The sequence below is a fragment of the Patiria miniata genome, unplaced genomic scaffold (assembly GCF_015706575.1).
Source record: "Patiria miniata isolate m_02_andy unplaced genomic scaffold, ASM1570657v1 HiC_scaffold_20, whole genome shotgun sequence".
Classification (NCBI taxonomy): domain Eukaryota; kingdom Metazoa; phylum Echinodermata; class Asteroidea; order Valvatida; family Asterinidae; genus Patiria; species Patiria miniata.
Genome location: NW_024037059.1, coordinates 18,756,723 through 18,772,136, shown reverse-complemented (window position 1 = coordinate 18,772,136; position 15,414 = coordinate 18,756,723). Strand labels below are relative to the sequence as shown.

The following is a 15,414-nucleotide window of genomic DNA, read 5'->3' as shown; positions in this document are numbered from 1 at the left end:
ATATACCAAATATGTGCAGTCTGGTTTTGTTTGTTGATCTCTGCGTAATGTAATGTACGCTTAGTAAGTTTATTACAATTTGTACAGTTTTACTTAACTGAACTTTTTTTTTATAGAGGATAGGATAGTTACACATTTTGTAGTATAGGCACAAGAGGAGTGATTTGGCATTTTTTTCTCCAAATTAATCGGAAGATTTAAGTTTTTATTACTTATAGATGACTTTGAAGCTACAGTCCATCATTTGCAACTATCCAAAAAGTAACTGACAAAATTATTGATGAAAAGCATACTTTGTTTAAAAGACAGTAATGGGACTTAACTCCCTGTGAAATTATTCTTTCTGGCAAGCTGTCATTTTGAAGGAAAAAAATCAACGAAAGAAGGTTTTTCACATTGCATGCTTCAATAAACATCCATAGTTGCAGAATAAACACCAATTTTAGATACAGCCTGTGCTAAATGATAAATACTTTAGCATTGCTTATCCACAATAAGAAATCTACACTGAGACTGTCTTTCCAAATCTACGCAATATTCTGGAAATTTATTCAGAGAATCATAATATCTCTTCCTAGGGAAGAACTAGAATTTACAGAGTTAAATCAAGTAAGTTACATAATTAAAGGGTCAGTTTCAGCTGCTTAAACTCTCATAATTTCACAATTATTTCTGCTATAATTTCAGCACCTAATATGTGATTGCATCTTTAAATTCACACACATGCAGTACTGCGATAAACGATCTAAAAACTATAAAACCTCTAAAAAGACTTTAACAGTTTTAGAAACATGTAACTTCAATGTACACATACATATCTAAATTTAGTATTTGTAAAACTAACAATCTAATATAAATAAAAATCATGTGATCATAAATATAAATTATGGCATTCTCGTCATCTTTTGATTGCAAAAAAATTAAACTAGTAAGTCATAAAAATATTAATCACAAATTTTGATTCAGTTGCATTTTTGGTTTCTGATTGAAATGGCTTTCATTTGAATACTGTAAAAAAATGAATAAATATACATTACATTCTGAAAGTATTTGAAATCTACAATGTACACGACTAACTTGACAATTTTCAATTTCGATTAGGTAGAAAATCAAATCTCCATAGTCAATAAAAAAATATCTGAATCCCTCAAAAATGTATTTTATTTTTATGTTGAAATGCCAGTGTATATTCAATAAATTAAAATCATGCTGAATGGAACCATTTTACTCCAACTTAAGATTTCCATCTTTACATCAAAAATAAATTTGTAAAGAATTTGCTCAGATTGATTTTGGAAAACTGTAAAATGGTTTTAATTGACCAGTGAGTCATTATAAATATGTAAGAAAAAAAAAACACTTAATTTTGGTTCAATTTCAAAATAGTACAAAATTAGTTTATCTATTTCAGACGCTTGGTGAGTTGTGCAGAGAGTTTGCATGAATTGATTACATTAAATTTAGAACAAGAGATCACAGAGGTGAAGTTTTTGTACATTTTGTACTTTTGTTTTTTTTTACCTACTTCATCTTTCCCCCTCAAAAATATTTTTTAAAAATGGTGGGAATTGGAATCTCCTAAACATAGCACTTTATCACAGACATACATTTGCCATCATTTCTACCTGAAAAAGAACGGGCGGTTTCGATCATAAAACCTTGTCCAAAAAATATTTTTGGTTAATAAACACAAAAAAACGTGTTGAGATAGAGCACCATCTTTAAAGTCGCGCATACAATTTCAAAGCTCTGATATCATTGTTTCAAAGGAGTCTCAAGCTTGTCTGTTTGTTGTAAGTCCCATGCAGGATAGTTGATACCTGGTCTGTTGTAAGGGCGCCCCCTTGTGGTCATGCATTAGAGTTGCACTTTTAAACGCAATGAAAAAAAATCCAAACCAAGTGTCTCACGCTTGCCCGTTTGCTGCGTTGAGCTGGGTCAAGTTCCAGTGCGGATATCGGAACCTGATGTCCAGCATGTTGGCCCAGCGTCGGAACAGCGTCTTCTCCGAAAGGAAACGGTGACTGCCTAGCTCAAACTCCTCCTGATGCTGCCTGTACATCTCGCACTCCAGCATAGACCGGCCGTAGTAATGGTAAGGGATGCGACTGTCGGGATGAAGCCTATAAAAAATATTTTAAAAAGTACGACATTAGGCACAACCCTAACGGTTCTGATAACATACTTCTTTTTTTGCCTACAGAACCATAAACCCTAATAGCCCAGGCCCTTTTGGCTAAGATCCATTCGTAATCCTTTAAAATCCTCCATTATTTCTTGAATTGGTTCAGTGGAGGGGTGACCATTGCCTCGATGCTTCAAAATCCTCCAACAATAACTGTAATACATTGAGGCTGTGCGGATGATATCCAGAAGCAGTGCGGATGAATCGACTATTAAGGTAGGTCACAATTATGCATGGCTGAATATAAACAATGAAGGGTACAGATTAAGGCCTTGACACAACGCATCCTTCGAAACCAACCGACACTGTTTTGGCGTACAGCCTCAATCCTCTAGAATCCTCCAAAACTGCCTTGGTTGATGAGGGTTAGGGTTAAGGAATGAAGTTGTTCAATTTATCAAGTTGTTCAATTTCTCAAGTTGTTCAAGGAGACTAAAACCGTGGACAATATACCCTTCATTCTTTGAGGATGGAATCAATTGTCTTATTGGACTGAACTATGAAAATAATGTGCTCACCCATTTGGCGAAAAAACAATTGCAGCAAAGTGGGTTGCTCAGGGACAAAAGCAGAACTTGCATAGCAAATTTATATGGTTAGCCAATCAAATGCTGGTTATCTGTTTGTGCCAAGTGAATATTTCTTTGCTCAGCATCTTCGCTAATCAACTTACTTGCAGTGATTTTCATCTGCCATACCGAAGACTGTGATGCTGTCACACATCTGGATAGCCAGAAGCATTGTGAACACGCCGGTGGAAACCCACGTGTTGGTCTTAACCCTGAACAGAAAACAAAATGTAATCGATGGCATAGTTTAGATTAAATACTTCCGGCACATTTCCTGAATCCTATTTGCCTATAAGGGCGTCCCATTTCTGTTTCCATGGTCCTCGTATTTTTTCGCAGCTGATAGTAGGATTGGTCAGTCAGTCGGCAACAGAAAATAATAATCTGAAGAAAAAAATTACAGTTACACCCATATAGATGGCTAAATTAAATATCTCTCGTTTTTGTCTCTTTCAATGAGATAATCCTCTGCTCATAACATTGAACAAAATAATAAAGCCATCTTTGACATGATGTAGTTGACTACATAGGCCCCTGATACATTTAGAGTCAATTGGTCGATATACGCCATGCTTTAAGTAAACTCAGAAATTACTTTCCATAGCTTGTCAAAAATCACAGAGCCTTATTTCCTGAATTTCGTCGACTAATTTGTTATGTTTTGTTAATTGGGGTTCCAGACACGGTCGGCGGTAAATATACAAGGTTTTTCCCTTGGGTTGGAAGCCCAAAATAGGGTCAGTTGAAAGGACAATCAAAGAAACAAAAAGATGCCCTTTTTATAAGGACACACATTACAAATCTATTCCATGAAATTACAATGAACTAGCATGATAGTCTGACAGCTGGGATGTTTTACCTGAAGAAAATGTGCCGTCCGGAATCATGCCTGATACATATCAAAGGGGAACTCACCTGTCGATACCCAGCTCGTCCTCAAACAACTCGGCTACTTTAGTCTCCCCCTCGTTCTTCATGGAGTAGAACTGGATTGGGTCGCGTTCGTAGGCCTTGAGCACCTGTCGCAGCATGTAGGTGGCGCGCCCCTTGTGATGTGGGTTCTCTGTCCCCCACACTGCTACCTGCATGGGGCGATATGATTGAGAAATGCTGTGTACTTTGTACTTGGTTGGTTCTTCTCCTAAATACTCCGCAGGGGAGTTTTAACAGATGTCCAGAAACACAGGGGCAAACCCCTTCTCTTAGCGATAAGTGTTACTGGGTTCTTTTACGTGCAGTGCATTACACAACACACGGGACCTACGGCTTTACGTCCCATCCGAAGGACGAAGCAGTAATGGTTAAGTGCCTTGCTTAAGGGCACAAGTGTCCAGACCCACATTCTGCTGCCTCTAAAAACACCAGAGCATGAGTCCAGTGCGGTGCTCTTAATCGCTAGGCCATGACACTAGCATATCCGACAATAGCAATGTGTGCACCATGCTGAATCCAACAGATTACATAAGCTAAATCAAAACATTGTTTGCTTTCTACTCGGATAATTGGAATGCGATACAAATTTAAATTTATATTAAAGGACAATGCAGAACCTGAATGTTTACTTAAACCACTCCTCAAGCAAGCAAAATTGTTGATGTTCAAATTTGGCAGGATAAGGGTAGAGTTAAACTTTGTAAATCTACAGGAACACTTTGAGAAACTAAAAAGCGATACGTTGGGAATTAAAAAAAGGGTCCAGAAAGTCCAACCAGACTCACCATGTCGGTCTTCCCTCTGCCAATGAGGTTGGCACCCTTGAGGAAGGGCAAGGATTTGAAGCACACTACCCTGAGTGTTGACTTGCGACCGACGTCCACCGAGTAGCCAACGGTGGGGGCGTCGTTCATGCGGATCACGCAGGCTGACTGGTCAATCTCTCTGCCCGCTGCTTTGTCCAGGAGCTGGCCCGAGCTGACCACCACGGAGCAGTTGTTGCAGTGGTGATGAAATGACTAAAGGGGTTACAAGAACAAAAACGCTGAATTCAATGGGCATTTTAACAAGTCAATCACAAGTCGATCACGGGCAACATCCAGTCTTCAAGGCAAGTCACAAGCTATTCAAGTGATTGGTGACAAAGGCAGTTGCTTTGTCATTGTTGATTCCCCGTTTCTTGTGATTTGAACTGTGATTGACTTGAGATTGACTTCACTTAACACCTTAAGGACGGGGTGTAATGGGGACATTCCTCCACACATAGAGCAAGTAGCCCGCATGACTGCACAGCCTTTGTGTGGTAGCGGGACTGCACAAAAGCAGCAGCTGTGGAACTACCCACTAGCCGTGTGCCACGGCATACCACAGCTGGCAACTGCATTCCAATGAGGATTAGCGGCCGCGGCCATGACCGCTTCCCGTGCGCATGGGGTTAAAGGTAGAGTAGGCCTACATCATTTGCAGGTATCCAAAAAGTAACTGACAAAGTTAACTGACGAAGAATGTGTCCCAGATGCCGATTTCGGGCGCAATTCAAAACATGACTCGGCAGCTTTGATGGACTTGGTACACATGGCTTCTCTGCTCAAATCCCCACCCCTAGATGGGGGATGGATTTTGATGGAGTTGGTAATGTTAGGGAGTAATAAATGACTTAGGGTGAAACTTATCAGTTCTTCATTGTGGTGTATTTGCGTCCTGCACTTAAGTGTCTAGTCTTCTGTAATCTGAATTATTCCTGTGGTTCAGTGTTTAAATATTTGGATTAGATGCACAGATTATAATTTTGTTTTGGTTTTTTACGTTCGCTAGTGACCTCCCTGTGCATCAAAGAGTTAAAAATCTGGTGCCAAATTGTCGGCCAGTATAACCTTTCTTGTCGTGAGAGACTTTTTTCAGGTGTATTCATAAAATGCTAGCGGTCAGAATTTTTTTTTTTTTTTGCCAATTTTTTTTATGCAGATTGAATGAATGTCAGACAAGTCGACCGTTAAGACAACTCGACTCGGGACAAGACGACCGTTGAGACAACTCGACCGTTGAGACAAGTCGACCATTGAGACAACTCGACGCGGGACAACTCGACCGTTGAGACAGCTAGACTTAATGGAAATGTATATGCAGAGCAGAAAAAAATTGCATGGCAGGACCGATCACGGGCGTGGCGCGGGCATACTCGATGTACAGTGGGCGCTCCGATCCGGTGGCCGTCGCGTCGGGCTGGTGCGCCCTGCCCGCGAGGACTGGGCCCGGCCCGGCACGCGCACGCGGGCACGTCGACTGGCGCGGCAAGTGGGCGCACAGGCCCGGCACAAACGATGTCACCGTGCACGGTACGTACGGCCACGTTGACCGACCGGGGATGGGATAAGTGGGCGCACAAGGCTGGCACCGTGCGCGGCACGCATAGAGCAAGGACCCATGGTGCATGGTACGTACAAGTTGACCGGCAAATGCGCGCACAGGTCCGGAAAAAAACGAACGACGATGTGCGTGCATGGACAATCCGACGCTGCGCTATATCGGCTCTGTTATATCATGGTTAATATGCAACAATAAAAACCCTCAAGTGTCATCACTCCCAGACGGCGATCAGCCGCCGTAAAAAAAAACGGTACTATCCCCAAAACTAGGTTCCAAAACTTGCGAGGCGACTTGTCTGAACAGTCGACTTGTCTTTTAATTTATCGCACTTCGGTCGACTTGTCTCAACGGTCGAGTTGTCTCAATGGTCGACTTGTCCTGAGTCGAGTTGTCTCAACGGTCGACTTGTCTGACCCCCGATTGAATGGGGTATTCAATTATATGCAAAGTTTTAGCCTGAACTATTTCCATTGCACTACGAAAGCTATACACGAAATGGCAACAAAAAGTGAATAAAACCTACCTTTAATTATTGTCAATATATTTACGTTCGATAATTTCAAAAAATAATGGAAAATTCAGGTCGTTCGCACTATATGCACAACGCTAGTCAAGACGCGGGGAGCTGGCCAAAACTCCGAGGTGTGTGATACGTGCGTGTGTGGCGAGCGGCCCGCCATGGGCCGACAGACCTGTTTTCACGGTCAAAAATTTCGGGAAACACGCGGCATGTATCACTCCAAATACGGGTAGTGCGATCTCAAAATGAACTCTTGAACACAGAAAATACACACACAGACAAGCTTGATCAATTCTGTAAATTAACTTGCAAAAATGTTCTTTCTCCATCGGTGTTTTCTTGGCATTTTTCACGATGTCGAATCCGACCAGTTGACAGTGGCCTGCACTGCTAGCGCGCTATCGGTCGCGATCGCATAGCTATGGACTGGTTACCGCATTTTCATCATGTCTTCTAGATTGGCCCCTGCGCAGCGCGGCGGGAACCAGTCGTCGCCACGTGATATAGTCACCGTACGGACATCGTTTATATCGCCAAGCAAATTTGTAAAAATAACGGAGGTTTCTTTTGAAAAAAAGTGAATGTAAGTAAGAAAACAAATAAATACAAGCATTTTTTGATGCAAAAGGGTTGTTGAGAGGTATTTTGTGAAGACAGAAAAGACAACAAAATTTTATTTTTATTTATTCAATCTTTTGTTTTCATTTTTTTTTGGAATTGCCAATAAAAATTTTAGGGTCGCAGCCTAAAAATAGGGTCGGTCGGGTAACCGGAAGCAGAACTATTCTTTGTTTTGGCCTAATGGGTCCACCATCACAGTCCACATCAAGAAAAAAGTCTGGTAATAATAAGTGGTCCAAAAATTAGGACTATGCATGATGTACCAAGCAAACAAACTAAGACTACCATATTGGGCATGTAGGGTAGCAAATCCACCAAATACTGACTTAGGAATTGGGAGCACTTCTCACCTCTTTTGAATCCACTCTGATGTAGTCTTTTGTGATCTCTCTGGCCAGTTCTAACAGCTTGCTCCCGCCCAGGGGCTGCTTTGGGTGCGTACCCAGTAACCTCTTAGATGGCGAGTGCAGGTTATCCCAACTGATGTAGAAGGTCACCAGGAGCATGATGATTACCGAGTACAGAAGCAAGTACTTCATCTGCTGAATACAACAATAAAATCCAAACTGATTCCGACACTGTTCTGAACTGAAACCAACTTCTGACAGATAAATTATTCAGGTTATCATCTGAGTTTGAATAAAATTAAGAGGCCAGTTTTTCTTGAGAAAACAACACACAGTTGATGCCACAGACTAAATTTGCATCAAATTTTGAAGTAGGTAGCAGTCCGCCATGCGCTTGTTTTTCTTGAAAACGGCATCATACGTCCGCCACTTTGTTTTTATGTTTCACAAACTTTTCGAGGAGAACTGATGACTCTTTGCTAAAAAACAGACGACCATTTACTGTGCGTTGAATAAATACACATAACAGTTACCGTATTTTGCAATAAAACGCCTACAACGCTTGGCACTTGGGACGTGTTTTGCGAAAGAATCACAGGACATGTGCGTCGCAGCTGCAATGCATCGTAGGGATACGATGCTGCGATGCATCGTGCATTCAGTTTCATGAAATCGGGTTCTGGTTTGCAAAGAATTTTTTGTTTGTCTGTGCTAAGCATTTTTCTGTGTGCTTCGCAGCTCAATGAAACTGGTCCATTACTTTACCCATTTAGGCAGTGTCATCACTTTGACACAGCAAACGCTGGCCTGCTGGTCGTGTCCACTCATGTTGCTGTGTTTGCCATGTGGTGTAGGAAAATGCAGTTCTATCTCATGGCCATACTGACTGAAAGGAAAAAAGTTCTTAAACAATGAATGGAAATCATGTAGTATACTGATGCCACTTCTTTGGATGTGTACAAAGTCTATGGAGAGATGCATGCAAAAAGTCTTCTTACACAATTTGAAAAGTTTCTCAGTCTCAGGATAATGACTTAGATGCGTGACAGTTGACACTATACTTGTTTTTTCCATAGCTGGAGTTACCCAGCCCTAAATTTTATCGCAGTGGCTATCGTTACGGCAGCCGTAACGCATTTCCCATTTTCTATCGTTATGGTAGTACTGCAAATATAAAAACATGAGAAGAAAATATAAAATTAGAAGGAAAAAAAGTGAATTTGAACGTTATGAAATTCGGACTTTATTTCCCTTTTTTTAAAAAATCCTCCAAAGCCTCAGGTTAGAAAAGGAAAAAAATTCGAGTGCAAAACCGAGATGCGAACCCGCAACCTCGTGGTGCAAAATCCTACTCTCTATCGACTGAGCTGTCGCACTGCTCGCTAAAACGTGGGGAAACAAATAATTATATACCTGCGTGCATATCAAAAAAGTATCGTAGAGGGCGCTAAACAACGGCTGCCGTAACGATAGCCACTTCGAAATTTTATTACTTCTTGTGTAGTGGTTATTCCAGGCAAGGTTTGGGTGAATTCCGGTTGAAGTTAGTGTGTAACTTAACTGGGACAAAATTGCACATTTTCGAGAAAAAAAATTTGGACCTGCCACTGCTGCTGGTTTTGGTGAACAACTTCCTCCAGCCCTAAATGACAACCCAATGATAAAATTTTGGGCTGGGTAACTCCAGCTATCTTTTCCACAATTGTTTGTGAAGACACTGGTAAAAAGAAAGTGGCGTCAGTAGTAACTCAGGATGCAATATTCTTCCCCTGTACACATCTACTCCCACTAGTTTACTTCATTCTTAATTATTTATCAAGTTTTCTATCAGTTTTTTGTCACTTATTTCGCCATGGTTCGCCAGAAAATTACCTGTGCTGTGCCTGTGGACATCTAATGCTTGTTTACTTTTATTTGTGCCGCGTGTTTACACAGCGCCCTCAGGAGACCATAAACGAAAGATCTCGACGGGGTTCGGGGGGGGGGGGGAGGCGGAGCCGTCGAGGGGAAACTATTAAGAACGTGACGATATCATTAATTCGCTCATCGCCGGAGATAAACTTAATCCAGTCATCACGTTTCAAAGTGTTGTTTGTTTTCCTTTTTTTTTGTGGATCAAATGAGGACTGACTAGACTGAAGAAAAACGCATCGCCGAGAGCTCATTGAAAGTCTCCCTCCTTCATTTCATTTCTGCCTAGACGCGAATATCCCGAGTGAGCTGTTGTACATGTATTTACTATCGGTCTAATGATGTAGTGTAGCTGCGACCATCAATCTTGTCGGAGCACTTAGCCCTGGCTATTATTACCGAAATGTATATCCTAGAAGAAGAACAAAAACTGAATGTGCGGTGGTTTTTTTTTTTAGTAGCTCGATCTATCGTATGGGCTTTACCTTTTCCAGACATGGATCAGAGCCGGGCCAATCATCTACACGCCAATCTAATGCGAGGTTGTTTGGGCACTGGGATACCAAATTCGTCTAAGGAAACAGACCCACATATCAGACACGGGCCGGGGAGGAGTGATAGCCCGGGCCCGCTGATGAAGCAATCTTCCCCTCTGGCTCCGCGAAATTGAAAGGAATCATTAATTTTCCAATCGAGTCTCGGTAATTCCATACCAATGATCCTCCAGAGCATCCAGTTACTAAAAAGGATGGACGGGTTCAGCATATATGAGCTTAGAGATGCGGCGAAACACCATTATTGTCTAGTGTTTCACTTTTGAGTGCATCATTTTGTACTACCATTTCCTTGGGTATGCGTTATAACTTACATTCGCGAATTGATGAACGGCTATATTTTACACACTCCGACATTGCAGTTAAAGATGTATACCCCGTACTCTGAAAAAAAATGTCTCTCCAAATTTTAATTTGTCTGTTTTGTTTTAACGGAAAAACATCTTTTTTTCCGATTTTGGGCGTCTGCAACCCTCTGAAAAAGGCCTTTCATTTTGCGCACATGAACCCGCCCTGCGAGAGCCGAATTATTGTCTGGCAGCCTTGTGAAGGAATAATTGATAACTAACCGTCGGTGGATTATTATTTCGCTCCATGATTTTATTCAAAAGTGAATAATTTATGAAAATAGCAATTGAACAAATCTAAAATGTTGAGATGAAACACGGAATTAACACGGGAATGCATCTTAAACGCTACATACATCATTTTACATTTTGAGAAGGGAGTCCCGTGATCCAACCTTGATAATATTGCATATCGTAAGGAGGAATAAAGAATATGAGTTATTTTGTACCTCGTCAGTCCCCAAAATCCAACTCATTTTCCATCACATCCAAAACAACGTTTTCCAGATCTCAATTCTCCGAGAAAAATTTCCCAAGTCTGATATGAGCTCGTGTTCTGAACGACTCGGAATATTTATTTTTGAATACCTTTTCTCAGCCTGAAAACTCAAGCCCGAGTTGAAGCCCCTTGAAGTTGGGGTTCTATCCTGGTACAGAGTAGGCCTATTTGAAAAGATTCTTCGAATAAAAGACAACGGAGCTTGATTTGAAGACAAACATAGACTTACAGTGATTTTGGTGACATGTATTCAAATTTCGCATAATATAATTATTCTTGCTTCTTTTTCTTTTTTAATTTCACCTTGTATGTAGTCTTGTCTAAAGTAGATTTTTGCACCACCCTGTAAAAGGCTAGTCTGAGTATCACCCGTTCTACGGAGCGAGCCGTGTGCTCCGTACGAACGTCTTCAACGAGCGTCTATTACATAGACTAGTAAAAGGCCATCAGCCATGCGAATAATAGTTAAACTAGTGTGCTGGTGCGCCTTAGCCCGTAGCCTATAGTGGGGTTCACTGTAACGCAATTTTCCTTTGCCATCGGATCTAGAGTTTCTCAAATTAGAGCTCATTTTCATCGATAATTCACACACAATCTGATTTGCTGACCTCCGTTTTGATTATAAAACAAGCATACGCTTCTCATGGGGTTCATGGTAACAGTATATTGTTTCACAGAAATTGACACCATACAGTAGCCGAGGCCCATGGGTGTTCAGTGCGAAATAAAGCATTCATTATTATCACTCTTATGACATAGTCAGAGATTTTTTATATCGGACAAAATGTGAAGATTGGCCTAACGTACATCTACTTCCAAGACGTTTACTCAATGTTTCAGTTCACAGGACACTTGGCTTCCGTAAAATCAAATGGCGGGCGGGGGGGACTATGTACCATCTTCCAAAATAGGGGGTACGCTTCAAAACCGGCCATTAGGCAAACTGCACATTATGTGCCCCATTTCTGGGCGCATTGTAAGGGTTTGGGGGTCTTGGTTTTCATTCCTCGTTCATATTAGAACTCTCTGTACCCTTTTGGGAAACGGTTACTGAAAACAAATTATCCATAGTTTTAAGGCCAGTTTTGTTTTCATCGGGAGGGGGCACATTAATGCTCGCCGGGGGCACATTAATAAGTCCGCAAGAGGGATACTTGGGTAAATCTTGGGGGGGGGGGGGAGGGGGCAAGTGCCCCCCAGGCCCCTACCCTGGTTCTGCTGCCCTGAGAAAGCCTGTAATTACTGTTTTACTATTGCACAGATTTAGAATGAATGTTGAAACTACGAGGCGAACTGGGGCAATGTTTTTTTTTATTGACACTTCAGATTTTTTCCATAACCACACATACTCACAAAAGAGATTTATTCACACGGTGCTACCGCAAACTTATCTTGTCTTACTACAGATTTTATTAATTTTGATTGATAGCGCGGTACACTAACAAGGGCGGATCCGGGGGGGGGCCAAAGGGGGCCATGGCCCCCCCCCCCAAAAAAACGAAACCAATTTTTTTTTCTTATGTGACATCGCAATAAAGGCAGGCAATGAGTACACCACCATCTTTTCCTCAAAAAAAACCCATTGGTTTATTAAAGTGGTCAGAAATTGCCTCAGATCGCACCACAGAGCATCTAGAATCGAACAAATTTCGGGGCCCTTAAGCGGGCCCCGAACCCCACGCCGTAATTTTTTTGACCCACTTTTTTTTGGGGGGGGCCAAATTTTTTTTTTGACCCCCCCAAAATTGTGTTCTGGATCCGCCCTTGTACACTAATACAGAACATACATATTGTCTTTTTCCGGCTTTCTTGGTTATTGTCTTACATGTGCGGTGCGTTTCACATAACATTTTGCCACCTAGTCCTATAATGCTCTTCAATTTCTTTACATATCACAGTTAAATTTAGAAAAAATTCTAACTGCATGCACGTGTTTTAGCGCAAGACAAAGACTTTCTAGCTTATTCAGCTTCAGAATATACGTTCTCCGTAACATATAAAAACTTGGGAAACGAAAACATCAATAATTTGAAATACATGATAAAAGTGAAAACAATTTACAACTACTCTTTATATAATATTATACAAAATAAAACCCGGTTGAAAAAAAAAACTCTCGCTTTTAATGTTTACGCTATCTGGGGTTTATATATCGCGCGGCGAACCCATTTTTATTTGTCTCAATTCCCCGCATCATTTCGTTTCCTAAGTGGTTGAAGCGCGATAACATTGGCCGCCTTTTTCTCGGGCTTTCTGCAGCAAAATGCTTCCAGAAACGCTTGCCTGAACCTCTCGCCTCCCACATTGAATATGACGGGGTTGATGGCGGAGTTCAACACGCGAACAATCGCCATCGTGCCGTTCCAGATCCTTCCAAATTCATACTGATAGGTTACCTTATCAGATAATTGGGCTGTAGTCATTGCTAAGTTAACAATCCTAAGAAGGTAACAGCCGAAAAACACGACACAGTTGACAAAGAGAACGACTGTGACGCGATTGCGTCTTCTGGCTGCGGTCTTGGTTTGCTTTGAAGCGGTTGGTGGCAATTTTCGCGCTTTCTTGAGAAGAAGTGCGTTCAAGACAGCGTTTGTCAAAAGTAACAGAAAGTACAGCACGAGAAAAAATACGGAGAGTCGAGTACGGAAGGTGGGATAAGCATTTATGACCTCAGTCAGACCATTCAGTGATCTATGTTTATCGTCATCAGGCCACACGAGGCAGATTGTGCGAAATGAGAATCGGTACAAGACCACTTCTACAACCCCCGGTGCAAGCGTCACAACCCACGTTAAAATTACCAATAGTATGGCCCTCTTCTTGCACTGCAAGCCCTTGTATTTATGAGGATGACAAATGGATATATATCTTTCGACCGTTATGAGTGTACAAAACCCAAATCCCGTGTAAGCACTCACTATGTTTATTACAGTCATTATGAAAGTGATAAGCGAAAACACATGTCCAAGATTCCTGACGCCGTACGGATGCACTGTATGCAAAACCTGATATTGCAATATTGTGGAACTACTCAATAAGATAATCAAATCAGCCACGGCAAAATTGGATAGATACAAATTAGTGAAGTTGCGCAAAGCGCGGACACGATACAGCGTAAAGAAGTAAGCAAAGATGGCCAGAATACCAAATGTCTTAATTGCAGGTATGACATATCCATACACGCTTACCTCAAAAGTACCGAAGTCAAACCTTTCCGCTCCCTGGCTTGTAATCTTGGCGGCAAATGAGGTGTGATCATAAGCTCTCAAACGGGGGTTATTGCTAGTATGATTCTCGCATGTAGTATTTGGTACATTTTCTAAATATATGTTTTCATAGGACGAGGGGTCGCAACTTCTGAAATCATCAACATAGCATATCAAAAATGTACACACTAGGAAATCTAGCTGACTATGGGTCAGTGAGGTGTTGGCGCAAACAACTACACGAACTTCTTCAAACGGTGCAATAATCATGATTGTCGTTTGTCTACTTACACTAAATTTTCCCTTAATCTTCTCTTTCTATTTAGTTATACCTCGGTATAAGGGAATCGAAATGAGGCACTGGATGATATTGAAAGTCAGAGTCAAAGGCAAGTGTTTTCTTTGTAGTTTTACAATCCTTGCGGTTGCACTAAGAGTTGACTAGTTATGTTGGTCTAGTCCCTGGACGTTGTTGGGTAGCTCCTCGCCTTACATCGAAGAGGGCTCTCCTGGTGTCTTGTTTAAAAACTGGCCGTCTGCAGATCACACGTGGGCAAATGGCGGTAAATGGGGAAATTCAGCTCAGAAGTGGGGAAATTCAGCTCAGAAGAAACTATGTTTCGTAAATGTTCTGGAACTAAATTCAGTTCGATCCACAAGTCAATTAACTTTCAGACAGCAGGAAGGATCGGGTGCGGCGGCAACTTGAAATCAGGTGAGCGTCTATTGATGCCAGCTAGATGTTCGTCTAAATTGGCACACGGTGAAAAGAGTCGGCGCAGTTTGAGTCGAACAAACTCCGGTTACCTCGATATAATGGAGTTCAGCAACCGAGTTATTAGTTGACACTGCATGTGAGCTCACGCCGGATGGTGCTCAAGTACATAAGATTGTTTGTCTTTATGAAAATGTTGATACCTCTGGCGGTAAAACGTATCTTCAGTTGGCGGGAAAATTGAACAACAGACCACCAGCCGAACTCAACTTCTCCTAGCGAGACGGTACGGGTACGGTGAAAATACGGCGTCACGCGGTCAGAACGTTCCCGTCGAGTTTTACTGGCTATGCCGATTTAATTTTGTTCGGTTTCTTGCTCAAATCTATCTGTCAGAGAACGCCAATTGTTGACAGGATCATGCATCAATCAGTGATCTCTCTCTTCTCTTGCCAGATGACACATAAGAGTCTAAGTTTTGCGTTTAGCTGTTCGGACAGTGTGCATCCAGTATTTATGCATCTTCAGTTTTTAATTCCGTTTTGATAACATGCATGGGTAACTACAGACATCGGGGGAAAACAATGGAATTGAGAGTGAAAACTGTAACTTTTTACTTTCACCAAACTATGTACTTCCT

At 41.5% G+C, this 15,414-nt stretch overlaps 1 protein-coding gene across 2 annotated transcripts; it reads right to left on the bottom strand.

Annotated features, from left to right (window-relative positions):
• Positions 1–518: 518 nt before the first annotated feature.
• On the bottom strand, positions 519–9,489 carry LOC119727732 (alpha-N-acetyl-neuraminyl-2,3-beta-galactosyl-1,3-N-acetyl-galactosaminide alpha-2,6-sialyltransferase-like). 2 transcript variants are annotated; one of them, XM_038199764.1, is made up of 7 exons: positions 9,415–9,489; positions 8,308–8,428; positions 7,546–7,737; positions 4,473–4,706; positions 3,670–3,836; positions 2,859–2,966; positions 519–2,123 (listed from the first exon to the last, which is right to left on the bottom strand). In XM_038199764.1, exons 2-7 carry the CDS (start codon positions 8,368–8,370, stop codon positions 1,907–1,909), a joined length of 981 nt encoding a protein of 326 aa, XP_038055692.1. In that variant the 5' UTR covers positions 8,371–8,428; positions 9,415–9,489; the 3' UTR covers positions 519–1,906. The 2 variants fall into 2 exon arrangements, with proteins under 2 accessions (XP_038055692.1, XP_038055693.1); XM_038199765.1 differs by having other exon boundaries at positions 7,546–7,734.
• Between the last annotated feature and the right edge of the window lie 5,925 nt (positions 9,490–15,414).

Excerpts from the sequence above, each read along its gene's own strand:
- LOC119727732 (XM_038199764.1), bottom strand. The coding sequence starts at position 8,370 with ATGAGTGGACACGACCAGCAGGCCAGCGTTTGCTGTGTCAAAGTGATG. Across the intron at positions 7,738-8,307 it reads TGATGACACTGCCTAAATGG|CAGATGAAGTACTTGCTTCT; the intron begins GTAAAGTAATGG and ends TGTTGTATTCAG. Across the intron at positions 2,967-3,669 it reads GACGAGCTGGGTATCGACAG|GGTTAAGACCAACACGTGGG; the intron begins GTGAGTTCCCCT and ends TTTTCTGTTCAG.